Here is a 15,285-nt window from a genome sequence, read left to right on the forward strand (position 1 = left end):
CAAATGAACACAACAGAACAAACAGTCTTAAAGATAAAAAAATGCTGTATGAATTATGGCATCAAGTAGCAAGAGAACTCATTGCACTGAGTTGTTTAAATCTATGGAACTCTTGACTGCTCCATGTGAGTACCTATTGCAAACGGTGATCCACGTTAAAAAAAAAGACACTGATCAGTAGCCAGTAAACAGGTCTCTACATGAACATTTAACCAGATCCAGCCACCACTTAAATCTCAAATTTAAAAAACCAAAATATTGTGCTGTATGATGGAATTAACTATACAATAATCAACCAAAAGATATCAAAGGCAAAAGTGAAAAACATGTCTTCAGGAATACCCTAAAAAATTATATGTTACAAAAGTGTTTTTATACCATAAAGTATTACCTAAAATAATGTCTAAATTTTGTTAACAATCATACTAATGATTAGTTACTGCAGTTAAGAGGCACTTTGCTATATGTTAACAAGAACAGTAAAATACAGTGTCCAAATGGGTAACTCAGTAAGCCTTATCTATTTATTGGTGTAGTTGTGTACATTTATGCATCTTTGCGTCTATATTTTACGTATTTGTGTATTCACAACATACATACAATTTACATTGTCTACAGATGGTTTAATAAATAAATAAATATTAAATAAAAGAATTAGTGGAACAATGCCATGTAATGGGTTTCTAAGCTACTCCCAGTTAAAGTCAAGAAATATGAGATTTCAACAATATGAATCCTAACATAAAAGAAACAAGCCTACTCCATTACTAAGGACCTATTTGTGTAGCACTTTGTAATCTGTAAACATGAAGTTCCTCATGAAACATAAAAGGACAGCAAGGGACACATTCCAGTTGCTGTCTGAAACTTATGTAAATAAGTGCTTATCATGTTTGCATGCCTAGGAATGACATAAGATATTCTCTTTTAAAGGCAGCAACTCTGTGAAAAATGATAACTGACCAGGTCATCCATGCAGATTGAGCCTCCAGGCAAACATTGCCAAAGTCTGAGTAGGAATGCATAAAAGACCAAAGAATGGGGGTTTTTGGTGTTGTTGAAATGATGCCCAATGATCTAGGTTTGATGCCTTTCAGCAGACAAGCTGAATGTGAGGAAAGTGTGTGCAAAAATGCAGGAAAAAAGTTGCATGAACGAAGAAAAGAGCACATTTTTATAAAACAAATTATTGTTAATGACATGTTTAGTTTCACATACGATACAGAAATCATGGGGGCAACCCTTCCTTACGACAGACAACTTCTCCATATGAAAAGATATCACGTACGAGTCACTAAGTCCAAGGCAATGCTTTCTTTGATATCTAGGGCATCATTTTGACAGAATGTGTTCCCAGAAATAATTAACTAAATGTATTACGAAGAAGTTTTCAAAAAATTGCATGAAATTGTGAGAAAGAAGTAACCTCAAATGAAGAGGAATGAATAGCTCTTGCATCAGAACACTGTATCGACCTGTAACTCTTTATCAATGAAACATTTTAGCTAATAAAACTGTATGTTTCCGACATTCAAATCTGTGCTAAAAGAGAGTCACTTTGATTTATATCTCATAGTGATAACGATTTCTTTCGGATCAAATGATGAAGGGAATGCAACGTGCATAATAATAGCCTTAAATTCACTGAGAGCCTCTGGTTTCATTCTTCTTCTTTTTAATGGTACTAAACAGTAAATAGCAGTAGACAATGAAATTCATTCTTTACAAACACAAATTAGACTAAGAAGTCTGTACAGTGAACACACACACACACACACACACACACACACACACACACACACACACACTCTCTCTCTCTCTCTCTCTCTCTCTCTCTCTCTCTCTCTCTCTCTCTCTCTCTCTCTCTCTACAGTCGTAATTTAGGTCAAACTCTCGGAATACTTACCCAGCTACACAATGAGCGGCAGTCAGAACAACTTCACGGTGTATCAGTGAACCACCACATTGATAAACATTCAATTTCTCTGGGTTTCCATTGACACTCTCTTCTCTGAGGATTGCCACCATCCAAGGGAATTCCCCAAACTGTGCCTCATTGTCATTGTTGCCCGTTATGCGGAAGCCCACGCCTTCCGGGTTACGGCGGCCACAGCCACTTCTTATATGTGGAGTAGGTGTGATAGGCCTGTCCACAGTCTGTGGTTTCTTGCAGCACACATCCAAATAATTTTCACAAGGTCCATCTTGAATCCTAAAATTCAGACATAAGAAAAAAATTTTACTATTTTTTCTTTTCTTTAAAAAAAGCTGGCAAAGGGCACAAGGGTAAAAGCAATAAACATTTTTACATTTACATAATATTATCATACTTTGTGTAACTGCATGTGTTTGTTTATTGTATCACAGGAAAATGCAACTCATGAAACTAATAAATTGAGAGACAGATTTGCCAGCCAGGAGGTGAAATGTGCATTACTTCTGTCACATATATACAAAAGTAGAAGAGAGTCTTCAAATGAGAACATTTTTATTAGGCACTGATAAGCATCATGCCAGCATCATTCCAGAGATAAGGACAGAGTGAGAAGTAAACACAGATAAGGGGAAAGAGAGATGAATAGTGAAATTAAGAGATGAAATGAAAAGTATTATGGAAAAACAAAGTGGAGTGGGGGGTGGTAGTGTCAATGGAGATTCAGAATTGGAGGATATCAGGACACAAAGATGTGTTGGAGGCCAAGTTCCCCTCTTCATAGTTCAGGAAAACTGGTATTAAGTGGGTGGCTCCAAATAGCTGAACAGCTGATGTGATATAGTGAGCATCTTTGAGTTATGCTGTACACCATGTTCAAGCAACTGGGTACTGAATGCCCTGAGGTGGATTGTTATTCTATGCCCAGTCATGCACTCAGCCAGATTAATGGTGTTCACACTTACACAGAAAAAATGAAATGATCGTGTGGCATTGATGGCCGAGAGGCTCCATCTGGGAAAGTTTGGCCGCTGGGTGCAAGTCTTATTTCAGGTGATGCCACACTGGATGACTTTCATGTCAGTGGTATTGATGAAAGGATGATGAGGACAGCACAACACCCAGTCCACGAGCGGAGAAAATCCCCGACCGAGCTGGGAATTGAACCCGGGCTCACTGCATGATAGACAAATGTGTTACCACTCAGCTAAACAGGCAGTCTACTTATATAGAAGTCTGTACAGTGAACACAAGTTAGCTGGTGAACAACAATCACTTTTTGCAAGTTGTTCTGCATTGGATATTACCAGTGGTGGGGGACTGGAGTACCACAGTGAGATCACCACGTCTGCGCTCGAAGTGTGGGACTAGCTCAGATGTCGACTCCGTCCCTGTGCCGATATCCGGGATATTGAGGACCAGTTACAACTGTTACAGGCAGCTCCAGGAGAGAACACAACAGCTTTACAATATGCTTCCAAAAATAGCCACCGTACACATCCGAGCCAGAATGTGTCAAAATATGCTGGCAAGCAGGCACATACTGCAAAGTTCTTTGTTAATTGGACTCTATACTTTAATCACTGAAATTACATCACATACCCCTTAACCCATGAAGTTTCATTTTGTTTTCTCATCCCCTTCTGGGTAGTTAATTTGTTTTGTCAGGCAGCTTCTATTAAATTACTGACCGAGGAACAAAAAGAAGAAAAATGTGAGCATCAAGGTCTTTTACTAATCATAAAAGTAACAGTAAAAACAAAAAAGAAAGACAAAATAGGAGCATAAACTATTAGTTTGCAGTTATCATTGTATGTGTCAGGTTTGTGGAACTGTGAACTGTTGTCTTTATCACTGTATTACGAACTGAAGAAACTGAATTATACATTCACTACTAGCTTATATTATAAATAGAGTAAAATGTGTGTGTGATATACATATCATTTATATTTTCCACTGTAGTTTTGTTTTTATTTGCCACACAGAGGGGTAACTCCATCGACCATCAAAAGCAAAGGTGAACAATCCTCGACCTGCAGGTCTGTTTGAACTTCACAGTGCTCCATTAGGAATGGTGTTGTCAGTGGTGGTACGTTCTCGCCTTAACGTGACTGCTGAAGTGATTTATTCAGGCAGCGATAGAGATCTTACTGCTTACTGTGGAATCCGAACCGATGTGTGACTTGGCACTTTTTCCCCTACACAAGTCATTGCCAGACAGAAAGGAAGTACACAGTCAGTGAGAGAAAATCTCAGTGCCAACAGATGATCAAGACCAGGACCTTAGGGTTTGCAGTCTAGCACTTACTAAGTAATTAAAAGAAGACCACGTTGGCAAATAAGGGATAAACTCTTGGGCAAACTCGATCAATGCAGAGCCATTCTAAGGCTAATGTACCTCAATTTAATAATGATAATCAGAATAATAACAATAGTCAAAGAACTGTTAGAGCTGAAAATACCGAACAGAGGAATAAATGGAATAGACAGCAGTGGAGAGGTAAATCACAAGCTATAACACATAATCATAGGGACTAGCAACCTACAGCACCCACCACTACTAACTCTAATAACACAGAAAGGGGAAAACTAGAGCACTTCCGGGGAGGGGCTTGGCCCCAGAAGCAGTTGAAAACAGGTTGTGACAACTGCATTCTAATTTAATGAGGTGTGATAAGGAGAGAAGCATATCGGATGATTCATTACAAGAAAGGGAACAATGTCCTAAGAGACATACAACTGAAATTGAATGTAACTGCAGGGTGGGCACCATTCTGGTGACCATTATTGTGAGTTCTGGTAATGAAACCTGTGTTCTTAGAATAATGCAACATGGTGTATGTGTTCCCTAGACTACTTTTAAATGGGGTGAAAATAGTAGGAATTACAGGGACGTTAGGCAAGCAACTGTATACTGAATTATTAGGGAAATTTAGTCTACATAAAAACGTCTCTGAATAACCAGTGTTTTTAGTACCAGGGTTAAATGTACCAATAATTATTGGAATTGATCAACTATTAGAACATAACATTACATTGGATTCGATCAAGGATTTACCAACATTTCCACAGGGAACAAGTAAGACAAAGATGACATAATATTTTAATCCAGTTGCTCTGCATAATGATAAATGATCACCGATTGCTGAAACAGTTCTGTGCAATGGTACAGACAATTTTGTATGCAACTGTGATATGAAATTTAAGAAGGTAGATATAGTTAATATAGTTAACAAAGTTCCAGGAATGCCATTACATGAAAAGTCAGAGCTAATATTATTGATTCCTACACACACACACACACACACACACACACACACACACAAATTTAATTGTATGTCTGGATTCTAGAGCCATCATGATGGGTTCAATTTTAGAATGATTTCTGTAATCAAGTTTGTATTTTTGAATGTTTTATTTAGTTGTGACCAGCTTTAAACAGTCAGAGGACAAATTCCTTTCTTAGGTAAATACAACTGAGACTACTTTAAATTACTATGCTTTTAAATGAACTCTCCTGTAATTACTTTGTGTAGCTACATGCACATTATGAATGGATCAACATTCAAGGGAAAACTGAAAAAGTTCTATATGACATCTGAAATCATAATAGGGATGGAAATTCTGTCGATGCAAGATGCAAATGACACTCATCTGACTGATTCCACATTCCTTGGTAACATGTCTCATACCACTGTATGGATTCATTAGCATCTTAACCAGAATAGCTTCTTCATGTTCTCTATCATTTTCAGTCTTCTTTCTTGTCCTCTTTTTGACATTCAAGGAGCCTGTCCACACTATCATCTTAATAATTTGTGCTATTGCCTGGCGAATTGGACATTGGTGATCCCGACAGATAGCCCTATATCACTTTCCTGTTTTTATGGCATTTCTTTTGCATTCACCATATAAAAGTAGTATATCCAACTTCTCCTCATTGGTGTACTCGTCTGCACTCAACAAATTTTGAAGCAGAAGTGAGTCACCTGCAGAGCAGACAAGTAAACAGGCAAATGTGTTGACATTCTGACACAGCATAGAACAAGAGCTCTGCTTGGCAGTGTTTGCACCACTAATGCCGATTCTGGCCACCGTGCTCTCAAATTTTTTATGACAGGTTTCAACATCAACATTAACAAATGCTACAGCACTGCAATTGTCATCTCAAGAGCTATCAAACACAGATATAAAAAGCATACACTTCCATTTTAAGAAACGTACTGGTATCAATATCCCCACTGATATGTGTAACCACTCACGAGATAAAAGAGGTGTTACATCTTACGTGACTAACCCTGTGTGTCTGTATATATATCTCCAGTTGAAGCATTTACGGCAGTTCATTATTTTTATGTGGTAACCACTTGTTACAGTGCATCAGAATTTGAGGTACATCATACTGTATTACAATTTCTGTCCTTTGTTTTAATCTCTTACAATAGATAGTAAGGGTTTTTTCTGTTACTTCAGTTTTAGATTTTAGATTCTGAAGATTCCTACTGTAAAACCCCAAAACCAGCAATTCTGTTCAAAAGCTTTGGGATCAAATTTGGGATCATGACTATTATCCAGAAAGTTATGTACATCATATGATCACTCTCCAAACTGTCATTTTGTGTCAAATTATATTTAATTTAGAATATTTATTAGTAATTTATGAACATGTCAAACATCTGTACTTTTGAACATCATGACTGAAACTAAACAACCCAAAAACACTAAAAAAAATTATAACACTTCCTATAGTGATGGCTGTAATTATATCCTAACATGTTAACAAAATTGTATCCTAACATGTTAACAATGATTTAAGTTTTTGTTACTTAAAAATTTATGAATAACTCACTTACTTGCAACCAGTGGCTGAGTATTTTTGATTGATTCAGTGTGTATTTGTCAGGCAGAGTACTTTGTTGGTATCAGTGCAAAACTCTCCATATTGTTCAGTTGTCATTGCTATTATGAGCTGTCACAATAGAAGTTTAAAGTCACATGAAGCAGATATGTTTTATTTGAGTCTTTAGTCATGCAGCAAGTTTCCACAACCAAGAATCTTCCCCTGACTGAGCTAAGTTAACTATGCAGTACTGGCCCTATGTTTGCAACACACCACTCTAGAAAAACAGCATGTAAATGAATAACTTTCAGGCATATTACAGCAGTGTTATAAACATCTTTAACAACATCAAATCCTTGCATTGTCTCCCATGTGTGCTGCAAGGAAATAATATGAAAAAAGGCTGTGGCCATGTACTGAAGGAAATTTTCCATTAGATCCTTCAGAGGAAATTTTCCATTAAACTCTTCAGACCAAATTGGTGCAGCAGAACTAGCACACATATTAGCTACAACTCATCTGTAGTTTTCAGAAATGTGGGAGAGTATAAGTTCTCTCTAGACAATTTGTCATTTTAGATGCATGAGCAAAGTTAAATCTATGAGAATGCAAAGGCACTGAGCCTCTGTAGTGTTTTACTGATTATGACATCATTTATGTCATTAGCATAGTCAAATACTACCACCACTATTACTGTGGCATGTTTGCTCATGTACCATGTTGCCTGTACAAAATGGTGCAAGAAACAGCTTTATTCACTAAGGTAGGATCTCTCTCTCCCTCTCCTCACAATAGACTGTTCTCTCTCCTCTGGAGGCTCAGGGATTTGCTCCCTTATGAAGGAACTAACAGTCCTTAAGCCTAGAAATAGACTTTTCCACTTATAAATTTATATCCTTTTAATTTTGCAGTCTTCTCATGTCAGTTCTCCTTTTGCTATATATATAATTTTCATATAATCTCAATGAGTAAGTTGGAAGGCTCTGTACTTACTCCGTAATACAATGCACATTCAAGTGATAGCACTATTCTCAGCAAATCCTACAAAGAAGCAGTGTGGTGTCACGTTCTCTTTGGCACTTCGGCCAGTAATGCTTATGCAAGTTAAGGATTTGTACTTTCAGGGCTAAACTGTGTACTGAGAGATCCAGTAAGTGACGTGGCCACATGCAGGTGCTGTCTGCAGGAACTTTTGAGCGACACAAGTTAGGTACTGTTGAAAATTGGTTCTTTCCTCTTCTCCTATAGTATGATTTGTGACATTAATCAATGTTCCAAACTGCCTGAATAGATATATTGTATATTAGTTCTGAGAAGAAAAAATTGTCAGAAGGCAGATTGTTCAGAAATACAAGGAAGAACACTTGTGTGTTCTTACATTAAATGATAGCTCAATACTTCTCAAGTCTTCTTATCTCGATACTGTACATATTTACTTTCCCCACAAATAAAATTTGACATCTTCTGCAACTATTCATTTTCCCCCAATCCTTATCCTTTTAAGTAACAACTGTAAAATTCCCACAGATTGTCTGCCTATTTATAAAATTATTAGTCACACACTGCAATGAGTTTCATAGAAACATACTAACTAAATGTTGTGGTTAACTGTAATTATTCGCTAAAGCTTTACATTAATTTCTGTAGGCACCATAAGAAACTATCTGCAAATTTAACTTAACTGTGCATTCTTTACCTTTATATTATGCACTCTGTTTTGTGAGACTGTTGTTGTCGTCTACAGTCTGACCTCATAAGAAAAGTATGGTGTCCAAACAGTTGTCAAAATAGCCAGTAAACAATAACAATTATGTATCAGTGTAATAAACATCTGCTATGAATGACTGGTAATGCAGTTATCATCAAGAACAATGTGAGCATAGTCATCCTCATCGTTACTGCACGTTTCCCATAAAATGACATATGTAGCCAAATGTTGATGTTCAAAATTCAAGCTTCCATCTCAGACGTGGCAGTAAGATTATAAAGGAATGCTGATAATATGAAATTATCAGATTGTACTATGATTTATAATTTTTCCCTTTTCTCTTTAGCACCTACCGTACCTTTGAAAGGGTCTGGTAATGACAGAGATGTCCTCATCTACTATAAGGCAATTAATATAGTTTGATTCTGTATCCAGTGCCTTTCATGTTGTTAAAATTGTTACTTTCAGGGAGAGAATTTGTATGCATCGAGTGAGTGAATCATGTCAAAAACGTTTTGTTTGTATTTATGTTTTGTTTCTGAGGTACAAATAGGGGAGTAGTTTGAAGTATGGAGAACAACCTAAAAACTGCAATCTTGTTACATAGTGACACAACACTGTTAATTTATCTAAAGATACAATTTCCTCATACTACAAGACAAGGAAATGTGCACATATGGTTGTCCAATAATTTTTAAATTATCCTGTATTTTCTAGTCAATCAAACACCACTGTAGCATCACCATAATTGAAAGTATTTGCCTACGAGAGCAAAATTTGTGGCTCTAGAAGGAGCTGAATTATGTACACAGTTAGTGGCACAAGTTAAAAACATCCCACACATTTTATTTTTGCTCTCTGATGTTGTCAACATTGACTGACAATCGCAAAGCAATTTTTGAAGAGGGCATGCACAATACACAACCAACCACCGATCTGCAAGCCACCCAGTGTGATGCGGGCATCACAGACTCACCCCGGGTGCTCAGCAGAACGTGAAAGGCGTACGGAAAGAGAGTCGAGGCCCGACCTGATGTCGATGAGGCCGACCCCGTCAGTGATGATCGAGTCGTTCTGACACAGGTAGTAGGGCACGCACTCGCAGTCACCCTGTGCCGTCGACACGACTGGCCCCTCCTGGTGCGGAGCTCCAGCTGCTGCCGGAGACTGTGTCTGTGCCGAGGGGGGCGCAGGTGCAGGTCCACCTGGGCGGCGCGTCGTGGCTCCCTTGATCAGCTCGGACAAGCTCTGGCCGCCACCTTGGGCCAGTGCCCCGCACACGGCGGTCATCGCCACCAACACCGACACGACCACCGTCTGCTGTGAGATGGTCATTCTGCTCTGCAAAAAGCAACATACTGCTCACACCACTTCCTGAACATACGAGCTCATCAAGTAAACGATTTGTCACTTGTCATTTCAAAGGTAACACAGAATGTTCACAAATGATGCCACCTTATGAAAGAGTGATCGTTTTCTGTTTCAGTTATGATATGATTTAATTGAGCAAGAAATTGGTAACAAATTACAGCAGAGAGCATTCACTGGCATAGAATAAGTCACACGAGCCTGTATGTTGAGACTGAAATTGCCTTTACAGAAAATTATGCTAAGGATGCACAGTTGCCAGAAAACAGGAAATGGGCAATATGCATCCAAAAGTGGTCAATCTGAAGTGGTAGCTCTAGAAAGATGTAGAAGATGTATACCCTTTGTCCCAAGAAGTCTTATGGCACCTTTATACCCAACACGATCTCTCTGTTGGCATTGCCCACACACTACTGTGCGTTTAAAGATACATCTGCACAAAATTACTGTCATTCTTGAGCCTGTCACCTTAACACATGGTTCATGTTAGCTGTAACTGCAGAAGGGAAGAGCTTGGCAATTGCATTTTGTTAGACAGGATATGATTCCACCTTGATTTAAATTCACATTTACACATTGAAAACTACTGAAGGATATGTATTAGAGATTCTTCCTGTTCTGGTAGCATGGGAAAAATGTTTGTTTTAATGCTTCTGTGTGCCATATAATTGGTCTAATCTAACCTTCCTGGTCCATAAGTGATCAATATGCAGGTGGGGGGAGGGGAATTCCAAGGACGTTCCCAGTATCTAGGAGCTGGGGTGACAGGGGTGAGGGAAAGGAGGACAGTTAGCAAGCAAATTACATTAGTTCTGTGGTGAACAATGAAATAGTTTTGCAATTTCAAGACAAATGAATCTATGTAAACTTTATACCAGTCAGTACCATTACAGGTTTCCTCAAACCAACACAATGAATGTGTGTGTATCTGTCAGGGAAGTATGTCAACTTGGTTGCTGAAGCTTTTTCTTTTGTGGGGTAGTTGGCACCTACCTCAGACATCTACTAATTTAGTTTTTAATTCCACAATGCTGCCCCACAAGTCAAACAAACCTCTGATATTTCTGATAATACCGTCCTGTGCATACATTTAATATTTCTGTTACACTACAATGGTGTATGGGACCCATGCTGTAGGTATGAGTGTTTTGTAGGCAGCTTCCTTTGCAGACTGACTGCATTTTCCCAGTCAGCATTTCAATGTAGCAAGGTCTGTCACCCACTTTACTTACAATTGGGACTACACGATAAATCCACTTCATACACCTACAAATTGTTGCATCAAAGTATTCTTACAAGTTGACTTATTTCAACTGTGACCAATTTGTATTGTAGCCATTGGATATTACATACTTGCATTTTGTGAAATGTACAATTTTGCTTTTCTGTACATTTAAAACAAGTTACCGACATTCACACCATTCTGAAAGCTTATCAATATATGCCTGCCTATTTGTGGACATTCTGTCATCTAATAAGCCTACTTCTCTGAAGAAAAATGCATCTTTGGAAAATTATGAGATTATTATTAGTATTTTCTGTTAGGGCATTAATATACTGAATGAAGAGCAATGGTCCTACAGGACACTTCCTGTGGTCACACCTGAATTTAGTTCTACATCTATATAGGACTTTGAATTCCCCCTACCACAGAATCCTCAATCCGTTGTAAGGATATAATAGTAAGATTACTGTGTCTCTAGAGTTCTTTGGATTGTGTTTAGTTGAGCTGAAGCTATTGTGTGTGGAGTAATGTGTAATTAACTGAAGTGAGGAAAGCAGAAAGATTGCTCAGTCTTTGAGAAGGAGAAGAGCAGATGTGTTTATCAATCATTAGTCATTAGAAGTAAGTGTTCAATGAAATAAAACTTAATGATGTATCTTTTGTCTTCTGAAAGTTTTATTGTTGCAATATTTAAGTAGTAGTGAGTGACCTGAAACCTGATGGTTCAGTTGCTGCTTCTCCCCACCGATACCATATACCAGCCACTAATTTTGTCGGTACACTTCTCCTAAATTACTGGAACAGTGGTATTTCCCTTCCTGTCCCTCTGCAGCTCCCTAAACAGCCACACCATCAACTACCATTCCTCTCCTACAAACTGAGCTTGGCCAACCTTCTTAACATCCCACAGCCTGCACCACTGCCTCCCAAGCCAAGAATAACCCATAATCCCAAGAACCAGTCACAACAGTACAGTATCCTTAACCTCTCATATAAAGCAGTCTCCCCGCCTGAATTATCTATATTATCTAAGGGTCTCACTTTCAGCTTTAAACCTGCATTAGATCATGCTGCTCTGGTGAAGGACCTCACTTCCTTCATACATAATACCCATTGGAAATATCACTTTGCAACCCAACCCCAAAACCTTTCCAACAGCAAACATGACATTGAACCCTGCCTTGAACAGTTCAGACCATGATCCCAACTTGATCCACCACCACTATCTCAAAATCAACCCTTACAAGCCTTCCAAGAATTCCTCACATCCAGCATTGTCTCACAACCCTTCCTCAGTTCCCTACATGAGCCTAACCTATTCTCTGTAGAATTCCAGTCTCTATGTTCCCTAAAAGCTGACGACTCCATTATTATCCTTCCAGCAGACAAAGGATCTACCACTGTAGTACTTGACCGAAAGGAGTATGTTAGTGAAGCTCTACGCCACCTGACTGACACCTCTACATACAGCGTCTGCCATCAGGATCCCATCCCTGTGATTCAAACTGACCTGCAGTCCCTCCTTAAAACCTCAGGCCCCTCACAAGGACTAATGCCTCAATCCACAGAACTTCTCACCCCAACCAAACCACACACTCCCACCTTTTACCTCCTGCCTAAGATCCACGAACCCAATCATCCTGACAGTCCCATAGTAGCTGGCTTCAAAGCAACCACCGAACATGTATCTGCCTTAGTTGATCAACACCTGCAACCCATAGTACAAAAACTCCCCTCCTGCATCAAAGATACCAACCATTTAAAAGATCATCTAAAATCCATGCCCGTCCCACTCCCACTCCCCACACCTTGCTTGTCACCATTGATGCCACCTCCCTCTATACCAATATCCCCCATGTACATGGTGTGTCTGCTGTTGAATATTTCCAAACCTATGACAGCCTTCCTACTCATCTTAATCAACTTTATACTTACCAACAACTACTTCGCCTTTGAGGGGCGGACATACAAACAGATCAGGGGTATGGCTCCTTCCTATGCCTACCTTTTCATGGGTCACTTGGCCCCTGGTTTGGTTTAGATATGTTGATGACATATTTACCATATGGACTCAGGGTGAGGCTGACCTGCTAAAATTCCTAGAATTTCTGAATACCTTCTCCCAATTAAATTTCACATGGTCCCATTCCAAATCCCATGCCACTTTCCTTGACGTTGATCTCGTCCTCACCAAAGGCAAACTACACACTTCCATCCATATTAAACCTACCGACAAACGACGGTACTTACTTTTTGACAGTTGCCATCCTTTCCATGTCAAATGTTCCCTCCCATACAGCCTTGGCATCCGAGGAAAACATATTTGTTCGGATGCAGGCTCTTTACAGCAAGACACCACCATTCTCACCTCAGCCTTCACTGCACATAATTACACCACCAAACTAGTTAAAAAGCAGATTTCCCAGGCCATCGCATCCAATCCTGGTGCTGCTGACTGCTCAAAAAAAAAAAAACCAACTTCTGAGAACACCACTAGTGACTCAGTGTTATCTTGATCTGGAATATGTTAATCAGCTACTTCAACAGGGCCACGACATCCTAAAATCATGCCCTGAAATGAGATCCATTCTGTCTGAAATTTTGCCCACCACACCTAGAATAGTTTTCCGTTGCCCTGCCAATCTCTGCAATATTCTTGTCAGACCCTATGCTCCTTCTGCACCCATCTCCTTATCCTATGGCTCCTACCCCTGTGACTGTCCCCGCTGCAAGACTTGCCCTATGCACCCTCCTACCACCACCTATAATAGCCCTGTAACTAGCGAAACACGTACTATTAAAGGGAGAGCCACCTGCAAAACAACACGTCATATACCAGTTATTGTGTAAACACTGCTCAGCCTTCTATGAGGGCTGTTGAATACAGAATGATCATAAATTATTTATGTTCATAATTTCTCGCACTAAAATTTAATCTTATGATATTCTGTTAGCTTAATGTGCAACAAACACACCACAGTAGTTTCATTGTTGGGTCTCCTGGTTCCCACATGTGAGAGGCAGGTAAGGTCAGACACATTCAGTATTGCCTACTGCTGCAATGGAGGTAACACATGAGGAACAATATGTGGCTTTGAAATTCTGCTTTCATCTCAACAAATCTTCAGCTGAGGTCTAAACAATGTTACAGGAGGCCAATGAGAGTCTGTCCTTCCCTACAGCACAACTCGAAGATGGTTTAAAATGATTAAAGAGGGGAGACAATTTCAAAGGAAGGATGACTTGGTGCTCCAGTTACTGCTCTTACAGAAGAAAACATCAACACTGTTGCTGTCACTGTGAGAGAGGATTGACAAAACCTTAAGATAACTTTCTGAAATAATGAACATTTCATTGGGTGTCACCCACATGTTGGTGACAGAAAAATTACACACGACATGTGTTTGTGCGCGATGGGTTCCGAGACTGTTGATTCCCGAACAAAATGACATTTGCGTGCAGGTCTGCATGCAGTTAAAGTTGATGTTAGAGGAAGATCTGGAGTTTCTTTCACATGTGATCACTGCTCTCAGGATCAAAATGATGTAGCCAAGTTTCATCAGCAAACAGCAAATCTCAGTGTGGAAATCTCCTTCATCACCATCCCCCCAAAAAGCAAAAGTTGTTGCTTCTGCTGGGAAAGTTATGGTCATCTCATTCTTTGATATTCATGGAATGGTTTATCTGCATGTTATACCTGCACACACATCAGTAATTGGACAATACTACAAGGATGACCTGAAAACATTGCAGGTCCATATCAGGTGCAAAAGACCATATTTACGGATGGTGTAACAACAGTGCGCGGCCGCATATTGCCAATGTTGTTGCTGAATATCTTGCAAAAATCAACGTGAAGTGCATGCCCCATCGTCCCTATAGTGCGGATTTAGCCCAATGTGACTTTTCTCTATTCCCTAACAAGAACTGTCAAAAAAATCTCGAAGAGCACCATGGCAATAGCAGAAGATGGGAGATTGACAGATCAGTTGTTGCAGAACATGCTTTACAGCCAGGAGACCACCACATTCATTTTGATAGAACTCAAGTACTGGCAGCCAGAAGCAAGTACCATGAAAGGCTATAAAGAGGGGTCATAGAGATTGTGAAACACCCCAGGAATTTCAATGGGAAAGAGAAGGGCATGAAATTAAATGAAATTTGGATTCCAGTGCTGAAGATGATGTGTACTAGTCATTCACCATGCCACC

The 15,285-nt window shown here is 39.3% G+C and overlaps 1 protein-coding gene across 1 annotated transcript in view; it reads right to left on the reverse strand.

Annotated features, from left to right (window-relative positions):
* The window catches only part of LOC126092193 (phenoloxidase-activating factor 2), a 249,816-nt gene that overhangs the window by 69,311 nt on the left and 165,220 nt on the right, over positions 1-15,285 (reverse strand). Inside the window, exons 3-4 of the mRNA XM_049907676.1 lie at positions 9,458-9,822; positions 1,907-2,212 (exon numbers count right to left, since the gene is read on the reverse strand). Of these exons, the coding sequence (XP_049763633.1) occupies positions 1,907-2,212; positions 9,458-9,816 (665 nt within the window). The 5' untranslated portion in view covers positions 9,817-9,822. The remainder of the gene's footprint in view (positions 1-1,906; positions 2,213-9,457; positions 9,823-15,285) is intronic.

This window comes from Schistocerca cancellata, chromosome 7 (assembly GCF_023864275.1).
Source record: "Schistocerca cancellata isolate TAMUIC-IGC-003103 chromosome 7, iqSchCanc2.1, whole genome shotgun sequence".
Taxonomy (NCBI): Eukaryota; Metazoa; Arthropoda; class Insecta; order Orthoptera; family Acrididae; genus Schistocerca; species Schistocerca cancellata.